General features: G+C 47.2%; 2 protein-coding genes across 2 annotated transcripts in view; one reads left to right on the top strand and one right to left on the bottom strand.

The window, feature by feature from the left end:
* Positions 1-3685, bottom strand: part of adgra3 (adhesion G protein-coupled receptor A3) — a 40932-nt gene extending 37247 nt beyond the window's left edge. The window contains exon 1 of the mRNA XM_084451690.1: positions 2523-3685. Within this exon, the coding sequence (XP_084307816.1) occupies positions 2523-2752 (230 nt within the window). The 5' untranslated portion in view covers positions 2753-3685. The remainder of the gene's footprint in view (positions 1-2522) is intronic.
* A 2187-nt stretch (positions 3686-5872) lies between these two features.
* On the top strand, positions 5873-11297 carry gba3 (glucosidase, beta, acid 3; the record flags this gene model as incomplete). The annotated part of the gene is made up of 5 exons (XM_084451981.1): positions 5873-5998; positions 6318-6542; positions 6624-7447; positions 7936-8059; positions 11074-11297. Exons 1-5 carry the CDS (start codon positions 5914-5916, stop codon positions 11295-11297), a joined length of 1482 nt encoding a protein of 493 aa, XP_084308107.1. The 5' UTR covers positions 5873-5913.
* Positions 11298-12814: the final 1517 nt, after the last annotated feature.

Raw genomic sequence — 12814 nt, 5'->3', positions numbered from 1 at the left:
TACAATACAGCTGCCTATTTAGATTATAGGCCTGTGGTAAGCCATGGGGAGACTATTCAGTATATAAATCAGAAGAAGTATGGTCGGTGACTACTGTTTTTAGCATCATGCCTATGCATAGAGTAGTACTATAGAAACAACATCTGTTACACCAAATGTGGGGCTACACTTATAGCATGCAGTTGACGGATAGGGAGGATATAGGAGTGATATTACAGACTACACCTCTGTATCCTTCTTCTTTTTATGGGTTTGATGTTGTGTCCTCTCCCCCCTAGGCTCGGGGCTATCCTTTTACCACCCCGAGCCTGGGTGAGGGGTCACCCAGGCTAAATATCCAGACACACCTCCAGGAGCAATGTCACCGTTTCGTCCTCCACAACCGTCAGGCCATGCATTCCGTTGGGTGTCCGATATATCGGACAGTCCTGGATGACATGGTCTGCGGTTTGTTCCTCGGCGCCACACTCACACACCGCACAGGATACCAAGCCCCATCTGTGCATTGATGAGTGGAAGCGTCCAATGCTGGTCCAGAGGCGATTAAGCCTCACCCACGCCGGTCTGGGTAAGTCCATCCCAGCAGGGGAAGAACCGGCGGCCGGGATGAAAACATGTTTGCCTCGCACTCCGCACGCCAGGTATAGTCCGCCCATCTTGCCTCGCTGATGTTAAGATCTCTGCATTGCTACAGGAGATCCCGTGCGGCAGGCACAAAAGGGTGTCTCGACATGAGACGCCGGGGAGGCTCCGCTGTTGCAGTTAGCCTGTTGTAGCGCAGGTGGTTAGGCTCCACGGCCCGGCAAGCGAGATGTAATATGGTTCCTGTGCGGTGGAGGCCAGTGGGCTGGTGCCTGCAAGGATGGGAAGGTTGTCCACAGGAGTGGGATGCAGGCATCCTACCATGATGCGCAAGGCTTCCTTAATAGGCGGGTTGATGAGGCGGGTGTGAGCGCTGCAATACCAAACAGGTGCGCAGTATTCACTGGTTGAGTAGACCAGGGCTAGGGCTGCCATACGCAGTGTTTTTGCACCGGCGCCCCAGCCTGATCGGACCAGTCGCCTCATCAACACCACACGAGCTGTTAACTTCTTGTGCAGTGACTCGAGGTGTCGTTGGAACGTGAGCGACCTGTCCAATGTCACACCGAGATAGGTTGGTTCGGTGCTGCATGGCAGGAGTGTTCCATCGATGTGCACTCGGAGCTCACGTTTGGCTTCCTTGTTGTTAAGGTGGAAGGCTGCCGACACCGTCTTTGCCTCGCTGAGGTTCAATCTCCATTTCCGGAGGTATGCTGGTAGTGTCTTCATGTCCTGGCTCAAGGTCTCCTCCATGGCCTGCCAGTCTCCAGCTGAGTACACCAGCGCAAGGTCGTCTGCATAGGCATACTTCCTAGAGACCGTGATCGGCAGGTTGTAGGTGTAGATGCTATAAAGGAGGGTGGCCAGGACAGGTCCCTGGGGGACACCGTTCTTAAGGCGTCGTAACCTGCTTTGCTGTCTGCTACCGGTGGGGAGGGTGAAGCTGCGGTTTTGGACAAGCTCCATGATCATGCTGACCATGTGCTTGTCTGGCAGCAGGCGGAGCAGCTTGCAGGTGAGGCCGCGGTGCCATACGGTGTCGTAGGCAGCCGTCAGGTCTATAAAGACGACTCCAACCATCTTTTTAGCCGAAAAGCTTTCCTCAAGGTCTTCTTGAGTCATCAAAGTGACTTGATTTTCGGCCGATCTCCTACGTCGGAACCAGGGCTGCTCCTGTGGGAGCAGCGGGTCAATGATTGGTTCGACGCGGGTGTAGATGAGACGCTTGAGGATCTTGAAGGGGATAAATAACAGTGAGATGGGGCTTGTTCGGTTTAGGGGTCGCGACAACTAGGGCTCTTCTCCAGATTTTGGGGATCTTGAGTTGGCGCAAGCAGGAAGAGGAACACTCTTAACCAGGACTTCAAGGCAGGTGCGGCATGGAGTATGAGCTCCGGGCAGATAGAATCAGGCCCCAGAGCTTTCCCTGGCTTTACCTGCTAGAGGTCAGCAGCGAACTTCGCCGGAGATGTTACTGCCGCCAGGAGTTGTGGCCTTCCAGAGGTCAGACACTTCTTTTGCCACGAGACGTGACGATGCGCGCTTCTTTTGCCACGAGACGTGACGATTCGCGGTCCTTGCCTTCGTATGTGCCACTTTTCAATGCATTGCGATGCGATTTGTATCTGTATCCTTGACACATCATTTGGGGCCAATATAACTGGCATTTAGCCATACATGTATATTTGAGCAGTCATGTGCAGTAGGCTATGTTTGTGTGGTGAGCATGGAACAGTGAGACTAGGCCTACAGATAATGTAGATGACTTATCGAGGCTTACCAAATTAATATATTCCCCAAAGTGTCAAGCGCTGTTTAGATGCACAGGTTAAACAGGTCAATTGACAAAGGAGCACATCAGACGCAGGTATCTTCATAAACAGCATGTGTTAGGGGGGAGCGGGGGAGATTTATGGACCAGGCGGTTGATTTATACTCACAGTGTGACTGTCCTGTTGGGGAAAGAGTCGGGGGGCAACACCTGATGGAGTTCCATGTTGCTGCAGACCACTTTCCTGTCCGCCGTGGCCGCAGACGGTGGCGTCTTCCCTGCGCTCTTCGACCGTTCATCATATGATTTACAGTCAGATGATACCGCGGAGCTATCGCCTCTCAGCAGCAGAACCATAAACACGGGCAGCAGAACCGCCGCGCTGGCCCTCATTTTCATAGGGTAGCCTATTTAAAGAAAAAAATCACTGCAGCATTGGCAAAGAAAAGAATATATAAATATTAAGTAGCACGGTGTGTACAGCGACTGGGGATGGTGTATTAGCGCCTATATGGCCTGGCTGATTCTCGAAGTAGCCTACTGTTAAAATAGTCAAACCCTCAAAATACCCCATAGAAAACGAGTCTAGTTTTAGTCATTTTGCATTTATGGAGTCCACCATAATGTTGCCTTCCCCCTCCATTTCTTGCAAGGGTTTCGCTGTGGCTCCTCGATGTCAATCAATCAAATAAAGGGTTTGAACATCCTTTGTTTGCCAAACGACGCATTTTATAATTCCACCTCCCCGCGGTCTTCATGTCTCTGGGAGAGACGCACACTGCGCCTAAACTCTTGTAAAAGTGGTTACTCAGGTTACATAATGTAACTTCTACTCCAAGTAAAAATATGTTCTTTGTTGCCAATAGCGCGGATCCGAGTGAGAATCTTGCCTATTCCAAAGGAGACAGCTGCAGTCATCCAAAGATAACGCTCACCAGCTAAAGGACATATGATCACGCCGAGCTTTTAAAACTTTCTCCTCAAGTGTAGCTATTTTCCCAAGAATACCATGCGATGGGATAGCACAAAGAAAAGCCCCATCAAATAAATAGATACTATCAACTTTTCCGGGACAAGAGCGCACTAGTTAGTCTTTGGTGCAAAGGGGATCCACGGGAAACAAAAACAACTCCGAAAAGAATGAAAGCAGAATCCAACTGAATAAAGTCAATCCTTGGTGCGCAGGCCTGCGTCCACATTAATGCAAATTGAGGTAGCCCCTCTTCTCGGTCCGAGATATATCCAGGGCTGTATGCGTTAAGATCCTCCTCTCCGCCTCTTGTATTTGAAAGTAACATATACTCTTTGGCTTTCTTTCCATTGAGAACTAAGCTACTCTCCCAGTCCTGCCCCGGGCTCCATGTTGCATTTGCACCCCCTGACGTCACAGCAGGTCTTCGTTCTAGGACTGCCCTCTTTCTTTCTGTATCTGTCTGCTGTCCTGTCCGGGTTTTATCAAGGGTTGTGAGAGGGGAAAAGGAACACGAGAAGCTTAAGGCAAAAGGGACATGATGACCTTAATTCTGAAGAATAAGAAAAAAGAATAAGTATATATAACCCTCTTAACTTGAATAAACAACAGAATACAGTTTTACACACTGGACTTGCATTCAGGACCTATGGTCTCATAGCCTATAGTAAAACAATGTAATTGCAATGCTTTAAACCTGGTACCATTAATATCATTTCAGAACATTGCATAGCCTACTACTGACTATGCACAAAAGAAAAAAAGACAACACAATAGACTAAAAAGAGGAGTGGGCTCTCTTTAGTCTATAATGTTGTCTTTCTTCTTTCTCTCTGGGAGTCTTCACACAAAACACAATTTTCTTGTCTTAGACAAGTTCAGGCTAGCTTGCAGTGGGCAATAGCCATGAAAAGAGTCAGGAAGTCACACAAGAAGAATCCACATGTGCAGCACACAACAAACAATACCCATTGTACGTAGGTATACATCCTTGCAACATCCAGTGGATGCCCCACTGTCACCAGTAGACCACCCTGAGTCCGATAGATACCCCTGTGTCTGCTGCAGATGTCGTAGCAAATTAGTTAACACACACACATGCACACACAGACATACAACAGTCCACTTCCGGCCTTAGGCCTGGGCCCAGTACCCCCTTCCCCTCACCCTATCCCGGGTCCGTATCCTCTTCCTACCCCCACCCTACCCCTGACCCCTGCCTCTACCTGGACCCAGGCACACTTACACACACACTGACATACACCAGTCCTGGGCTCAGATCCCCTTCCCCTCACCCTAACCCGGGTCCGTATCCTTTTCCTACCCCGATCCTACCCCTGACCCTGCCTCTATCTGGGCCCAGGCACATTTATGCACACACAGACATACACCAATGTTTGCCATGTCTCTCCTATGATGTTATTAGCCTCTCTTACTCTGAAAATGTAATTTAATGTTATTTATTGCTCTATAAATGTTCTTAGCCGGTAGACAAACATACTCCAGGAGCTTGCTCGATCGCCTCGTTGAGAGGGGTCAGGGAAGAATTTTTACAGCTCACTTATCTGGCCCCCGGGTGATTACTGTTTTTTTGCTTCCCTCTGGAATATGTAGGGGTGGGATGTCTGCCCACCTCCCTTGTTCTCTGTAAAGCGCATTGTGTTGCCTCTGGGTATGAAATGCGCTATATAAATAAAGCTTTGATTGATTGATTGATTGATTGCAAGGGGCCTACACGCCAAATGATTTCAACAGGTTTAGGTTGCCAGTGGGCTGCCCATCTGCTATATATTAATACTATATATTTATGATGATCTGGCTGTGAAAGTGGCTTGGTTTGGGAGGTACCACCAGTAGGCTAATCTTCACAGAGAACCATATACCCTGGGGCTATGCAGTTCACCTCATTAGTCTTGGTTTGTTTCCAGGCTCTGAGAGGGCTTGACGTCCACTGAAAGAGTCTGTCTGCAAACACAGGGAATTGTCACTGAACTTCTCTGAAAACAAAACAAGAGGTTCTCTACATCATGGAGATGATTGAGGAGTTTAAAGCAATCATGAGCAGTAACACAGCAGCCTACACAGCAAATGGATCAATGATGCTGTCAATGTCAAACAATATGTTAAAAACTATTATGAATTAATATGATTAAATACAGCTACAGAAACAGTGAGGACTTTAGGCTATATTGTATCATTGTCATAAAAAATAGGACTATCAGGCTGCAGACAACGGGCATGGCCTCTGTGACACTGGGTTATTCACAAATCCTCAAGAGACTACAAGGTTGCGCGTAATACCGTGCAGATTTACAAGTGTGCATGTGCACAATCTTATTATTTTATAGAAGACCTAACAGTGTTAGATCTAATTTTTTTGCGCAGCGTTTCACCTGACGACGCTTGTGAACAGGCTCTGCGCTGTGCATGATGTAATTACGCAGGAAGCGGTGAAGTCCATGCTGTAGGCTAGTGTCTGTCTGTTCGACGATTTAGTCCGAGAGTTCGTCTTTGTCAGATTCAACAGTTGTGCAAAATCTAGGCAACAAACAACAAGAGCCTATGAGTAAAACTGGCCTACAAACTAACAATGGAAAAACGAGTATTCAAAGACGAAAGCGTGTTCCCGGACAATTTTGCATGGGGAGCAGCAACTGCAGCGTATCAAATAGAGGGTATGCAAAATTCGTGATCTAAGATCATGTAGCCCATTACTGCGCACTATTAGTTCGGCACGATTAATGTAGGCCGGTTATGAAGAAAAGCTTGAGACGCGTCATCCAGAGAGCGTTCCATCTTTTTCTCAAGCATGCGCGTCATGTAACCAGCCACAAGTTGCAGGCACAGCAATAAAAGTCAAGGCCATAAGACAAGTCTGTTAAGTCTGTTCCAAAGGAACATTGGCCTAATTAGCCTATAATGAATTCATATTTGGCTTAGTGCGTGTTAAAATTGTCACGACCATTAATTTACTTGTCATGTGAATTGTGCCAGGGGCCTGGGATGCAGACGGGAAGGGGCCTAGCATCTGGGACAGCTTCTGTCACGAGAAGGGTGGGGTGTTTGAGGACCAGACTGGAGATGTCAGCTGTAACAGCTACCGGCTCTGGGAGGAGGACCTGTGCTGTATCCGGCAGCTGGGCCTCACCCACTACCGCCTGTCCCTCTCCTGGGCTCGCCTGCTGCCCGATGGGACCACGCGACGCATCAATCAGAAAGGTAACAAGTCAGTCTCCCTCAATCGAGATGATCCTCTTTATGACAAGGTTCCAGTTTCCGATCAGTCTGTGTCCCCTGCAGGCGTGCAGTACTACAACAAAGTGATCGACGACTTGCTGGCGTGCGGCGTGTCACCCATGGTCACCCTGTACCACTTCGACCTCCCTCAGGCCCTGCAGGACCTGGGAGGATGGAAGTCCCCGGATGTAGCGGCCATCTTTGACCAGTATGCCCGCTTCTGCTTCCGGACGTTCGGGGACCGCGTCAAGCTGTGGGTCACCCTCAACGAGCCCTACGTCTGCGCCAAGCTGGGCCACGAGGACGGCGTCTTCGCGCCGGGGCTGAAGGAAGAGCCGGGCGTGGCCGCCTACCTGGCGGGCCACAACATGCTGCGCGCCCACGCCAGGGCCTGGCACAGCTACCACGCCCTCTACAGGCCAACGCAGGGCGGCGCGCTTTCCCTGGCCATCAACAGCGACTGGGCCGAGCCTCTGGACCCGGCCAGCTTTGAAGACATAGCCGCCACGGAACGATACCTGGCCTTTAGCCTCGGGTGGTTCGCGTGGCCCGTGTTCGTGACAGGCGACTACCCCGATACGATGAGATCCGCTGTCGAACGCAGGAGCAGGGAGCTGGGGTACCGGGGCGGTCCGAGACTGCCCAGTTTCTCTGAGGACGAGCCCGGCATTTTGGGTACGGCCGACTTCTTTGCGCTGAACTACTACACGTCTCGTAAGGTCCGACCAGGGAGAAGCAGCGGAGGAGGAGGAGGAGGAGAGGGGGGGGTGAGTCTGAAGGCCGACCAGGACGCGGAGGGGGTGGTGGACCCCTCCTGGCCCATCTGTGGTGTCTCCTGGCTGGCTGTGGTTCCTGGAGGCCTGAGGAAACTACTCGGCTACATCAAGGTAGAAGAAAAAAAAGACAAAAAGCCAGAGTTAATTTTATTTCAATTCAGAGCAGAGATTGAAGTTAGTGAGTGAACAATGGCCCGTTGTTGGCCTCTCTGCTTATTTGGGAAGCGAATTGGCTGGTTGGAAATCAAATTGACCCAGACCAAGAGCGGAGAACGTTGGGTAACGTTTGTTTAGTGGCTCGCAATCCGTTTCGTTCCTGTGTCTTCATCTCTTTTTTAAACACGCAGACAAACAGATTGATGCTCCATTAGTGCGTTGTCACATTGAATCAAGCTATCATTTAGACATGAACTATCTGAGATTGAGCAATATGTCCCGCTGTTGCCAGTTGTCACAGGCCATTAGTTTGAGTTGTTTTCTATAATGGAGCTACCAAACAAAGTCAGCCGTAATGTGGACTCCGCGTCTGTTTTTGTCCCTTCATCAGTGGTTTGTCACGACTTGTTTGACAATAATGTATATTCCTCTTGACTGTTCAGGACACGTTCCACAGCCCTGCCGTCTACATCACCGAGAACGGTTTCTCCCAGGTGGGGCAAGTCCTGTTGGAGGACGTCCAGAGGTCTGAATTCTACCTGGACACCATTCAGGAAGTGGGGAAAGGTAACGCTTGATCCAATTCTTTTTTTTTCTTTCTTTTTTTGTGTGCATAATACTGTCCCTCAGAATCGCAAATTCTCTAGCTCTACCTACATGCTCTTTTTTTTCTTTTTTTTTCTTATTATATTTATTGAATTTTGAATTAATTGAATCTACTCTCCCCCCACCCTTAACAAGAACTTTGAGGGTATAAGCAGAGAAAAAAAAAGGGGAAAGATACAAAGAAAGTTAGTGTCCCATATTTCCTTGAATGTATCCAATTTTCCTCTGACCACGTGGGTTAATTTCTCTAGAGCAAGGCACGATGCCATGTCCTGCAGCCACATTGCAGGTGTAGGGCCATCCATATATTCCCACCTCAATGCAATTACTCTCCCAGCTTGAAGCAGTCACATATTACGTAAACCCTCTAATAGTGGCGAGGGCCTTTATTTACTGAGCTGCAGAGAGCCCCAGGCTTTTATTGGAGGCAGGCCTATATTAGAGGCAGGCCTTTATTTCTTAAAATTAAACTCTCATGGACATAATCCCTTAATTTCATGACTTTTGCATGTGCAAAAACATTGCACAAACCAAAAAATATGCCCTGTGTCATCCAACAAAACAAATCAAAGAGGCCTACCCGTATGTAAACAGCCAGTTTACCTATTAACAATATAACATCATCACATTCACAGCACATTCATTCACATTCAGACACATTCTCTCTCTCTCTCACACACACACACACAAACATGTGCTCTCTCTTTAAATTTCACATCAAACTTTCTTCTGGTCGGCACCATGTTTGTTACCACCTCAAACAACGTGCCTAGCAACCAAAACTACTGTCAAGCCCAGAGCTTTTTTTCCCCTCACTTTTTGACCCGGCCTGTATAGGGAGCTGGCCTGTATTTGTCTGTGTTGTCCGTGCCCCCGGCCATTATAAGAGACCCGGCCTATAATTGAATACAGGCCACTATTACAGGATTTATGGTAATTAAGGGTGCTGCTTTGCGACCTGGTGTGAAGTGAGCAGGATAGATACCAAATATACAGCTTCACCTCAAGAGGGATCTCAATAGCAACTATGCTTGAGACCAGGCTAACTATGTCTTTCCAAAACATCTGGATTTTGTGGCATCCCCACACACAGTGCAGCAAAGTACCAACATTATCGTTGCACTTAATACAGTTGTCAGGTATGCTAGGATTATACCGATTAAGTTTTACAGGTGTCACAAAGGTTGAGAAATCTGAATATTTGTTATTATCTCAGCTGTCGGATCTGAATACAGGAGCTTCAACCATGAAAGAAATTTCTCACCCATTCCGAATCTTGCCAAGACCTCCATCAGGTATTTCCATTCAGTCCTGTCGAAGGCTTTTTTTCAGCATCCATTGACAGGATTGCTGTATCTTTAGCGTCACACCTTTAATGTAATATATTCAATACTCTGAGTGTATTATGAAAGGCCTGGCATCCTAAAACATAACCATTCTGATCGTTGGAAATTAAGGAGGGTACATATTTCTCTAGCCTCTTTGCTAAAGCCTTACAAAGGGACAGAGGGCGATATGATCCCCTTTCCGCAGATGGCTTGCCAGGCTTGGGGACCAAAGTAATTAGTGCAGACCGTAAGAATGGGGGCAGGATTCCTCTCTTATACGCCTCTTCAAACATTTCTAGTAGAGGGGGAAGCAATCTATCTAGAAATAATTGAACCACTTCTATAGGGATCCCATCCGGTCATGGGGTCTTTCCTCTTCTCATGCTCCGTACAGCTTCTGATATTCCCTCTACTGTTAAATGTTCATCCAATTTAGTACTATCTTCACCAGTCATATTCGGTATGTCTAATTTGTCCAGAAATTCAGACTGCATCTGAGTGTTATCTGGATATTCTGACCGATAGATGCCTTCATAGAATGTTCTAAAGGCGGAATATATTTCAACTAGATCTGCCATATTGATTCCATTTTCTAAATTGATTGAATTTATTGCCCAGTCTGATTTGCATTTTAAAAATTCTCCATGCAAGGAGCTTGCTCACCTTGTCGCCTTGGTCATAATAAGATGCTTCAACCAATGGAGCTTTGCAGCAATTTTGCTAGTGGAGAACTCATTATATCTAGTTCTTAACAAAAGGAGCTCCTTATGTTTCCCAGGGCAATCATTTTGGTATAAATCCAACTCCAGAGCTTTAATTAGAGCCTCCAGGTTGAGTCCATACTGCGACTTTGACTTAAAACTTGTATAGCTTATCATCACACCCCCGATGGAAGGTTTAAATGCTTCCCATCGTACGCCCGCACAAGTCTGATCTGTGTTCATACAAAAAACAACAACACTATTACTACCAATAAATTCTACAAACTTTTGGTCTTGAAGCCACTTTGTTTGGAGGCACCACCTAGGGGGAGACCGAGCAAGCCCTGGCATGTGAAGGGTAAATGAGAGCATGATCAGTACTATCATAATCACAATCACTCGTGAGATAGGAGGCTCATAGAGATTAGAAAGTGATCAATATGTGACGTGGACGCTAATTATTAATTCTCAATCAAGCACGGCAATTTCCAAAAAGAAACACCACAGTTATCTTTATAAAGTCAATGTCATTCTTGGATGCATTTTGAAGAGCCACCTCTTCTGCTACTAGCTGTTAATTTTCAAACAGATATTTGTATCTGAGCAACTCAATTACAGGGTATTGTTGTCTTGTTGGCAGCTGTAACTGTAAAACTGTAAGAAGAGTGGGTAATCCAATGATTGTAGGGTCGGCGGTTCGAATCCCAGCTCCTCCTGATGACATGTCAAAGTGTCTTTGGGCAAAACACTAAACCCCAAATTGCTCCCAATGAGCAGACTAGCACCTTACATGGCAGCTGCCGCCATTAGTGTGTGAATGTGTGTGAATGGGTGAATGAGAGGCCTTCATTGGAAAGTGCTTTGGATAAAAAAGCGCTATATAAGTGCAGTCCATTTACCATGATTCTCTCGCATGTTGTTGACTTGTTTGTTTGTATTTGTTTAGCTATCTGTGAGGACGGGGTGGACGTCAGAGGCTATTTTGCGTGGTCGCTCCTGGATAATTTTGAATGGGCAGACGGTTTCAGCGTTCGTTTTGGACTGTTCCATGTGGACTTCTCTGGAGCGCAGAAAAGAAGGACTATTTATTTGTCTGGGAGAGAATACGCCAGGATCATCGCCAAACACAGAACTCACACCGACCCACACCACGGAACACTCACAGTCTAAATGTTTTGATGTGGAGAAAAAAAAACTTGATATTCTACAGAGCAAATCAGTCAACAACAGTGGCCAAGCATTGGGCTGACAGAAGTCATTTGGTTTCATGTAATGTGGGAACATTTAAAAAATATTGATCTGAAACGATCAAATGTGATTGTGTCTTTGCCATCTCAACCCTGAAAATACGGTGTAAAACAGAGCTAATCTGCTGCGGTTGCACCCACAATAAAGTGATTTTTTCCTGACTTTGGCAGTGGAGGCACGGACCCGGCCAGTGAGTGTTAAGTAGATTCAGCTGAGTGGAAATTAGTATTCCATACTGCCCAATTCCCAGTCAGTCTGTACAAAGGGGTTTATGGGCCGGAATACTCCACACAGAGGACCGAGCTAGCTGTAAGCCTTCCAGAACAATCTGCTGCTGCTAACACAGGCAGGAGGGAGGGAGGGAGGGAGGAGAAGTCCACAGAAGCGCGCGTGTGTGTGTGTGTGTGTGTGTGTGTGTGTGTGTGTGTGTGTGTGTGTGTGTGAGGGGGGCGGGTGTGCTCAGCAAAGAGTGTTGAGGAAAGTGTGTCTCTGTTGGTCTGCATGCATTTGTGAGCATGGGTGTCTGGTTTAATGTGCATATTTGCTCTGTCTGTGTGCCTAACATCATATCTCGCCCCACATGGCCTGTACGGGACTCAGATGGGGGTGCTCGGAGATCCCACAGCTACCCTCATACGCCCGTAACTAAATCCACAATACCGATCATTGTGTGCTGTTGAGGGTTGTGGGATCTGTTGATATGCAGCGAGACTAAGGACAGACCCTACAGGTGCAGAGAGAGGCACCAGGGAGGGGATCACGGTCCATCTCATTCCAGAGACCATAGATAACGTTAATATACACAGGGCCCATTGGAAAGCCAGCACGTTTTGGGAAGCGCCAAGGCCTGCCTGCATACTGTTCAAGAATAGGGACTTTGTATTCAAAGCCACCAATATCTCTCCAGCTACAAGGATAGGGAACAAGTGATGTAGCATGCTGGAGTCTGAGAAAGGGTGTGACAATCATGGCAGAAAGGCTTTGCCCTAGTAATTCTCCTAATGGATTAAAATACTCAGGGGGATAATGTCATTTCTACTGAATGATGGCCGGAAGGAAAAATAGGGCCCTCTTATTATTGGATGAGAAGTCACATGAACTCTTCTTCCAACGAGAGCACAAAAACTACAAACGGCAAAGAAGAACTACAGCAAGTGTGTATAGGTCCAAAGACAACGGTTTGTTTGAATAACAATATACACTATTTTGCCAAAACTATTCGCTCATCTGCCGTTACACGCATATGAACTTAAGCGACATCGCATTCTTAATCCATAGGGTTTAATATGACGTCGGCCCACCCTTTGCAGCTATAACAGCTTCAACTCTTCTGGGAAGGCTTTCCACAAGGTTTAGGAGTGTGTTTATGGGAATTTTTGACCATTCTTCCAGAAGCGCATTTGTGAGGTCAGACACTGATGTTGGACGAGAAGGCTCGG

Source organism: Borostomias antarcticus (genome assembly GCF_949987555.1).
Source record: "Borostomias antarcticus genome assembly, chromosome: 17".
Classification (NCBI taxonomy): Eukaryota; Metazoa; Chordata; class Actinopteri; order Stomiiformes; family Stomiidae; genus Borostomias; species Borostomias antarcticus.
This window is presented reverse-complemented; position numbering and strand designations above follow the sequence as displayed.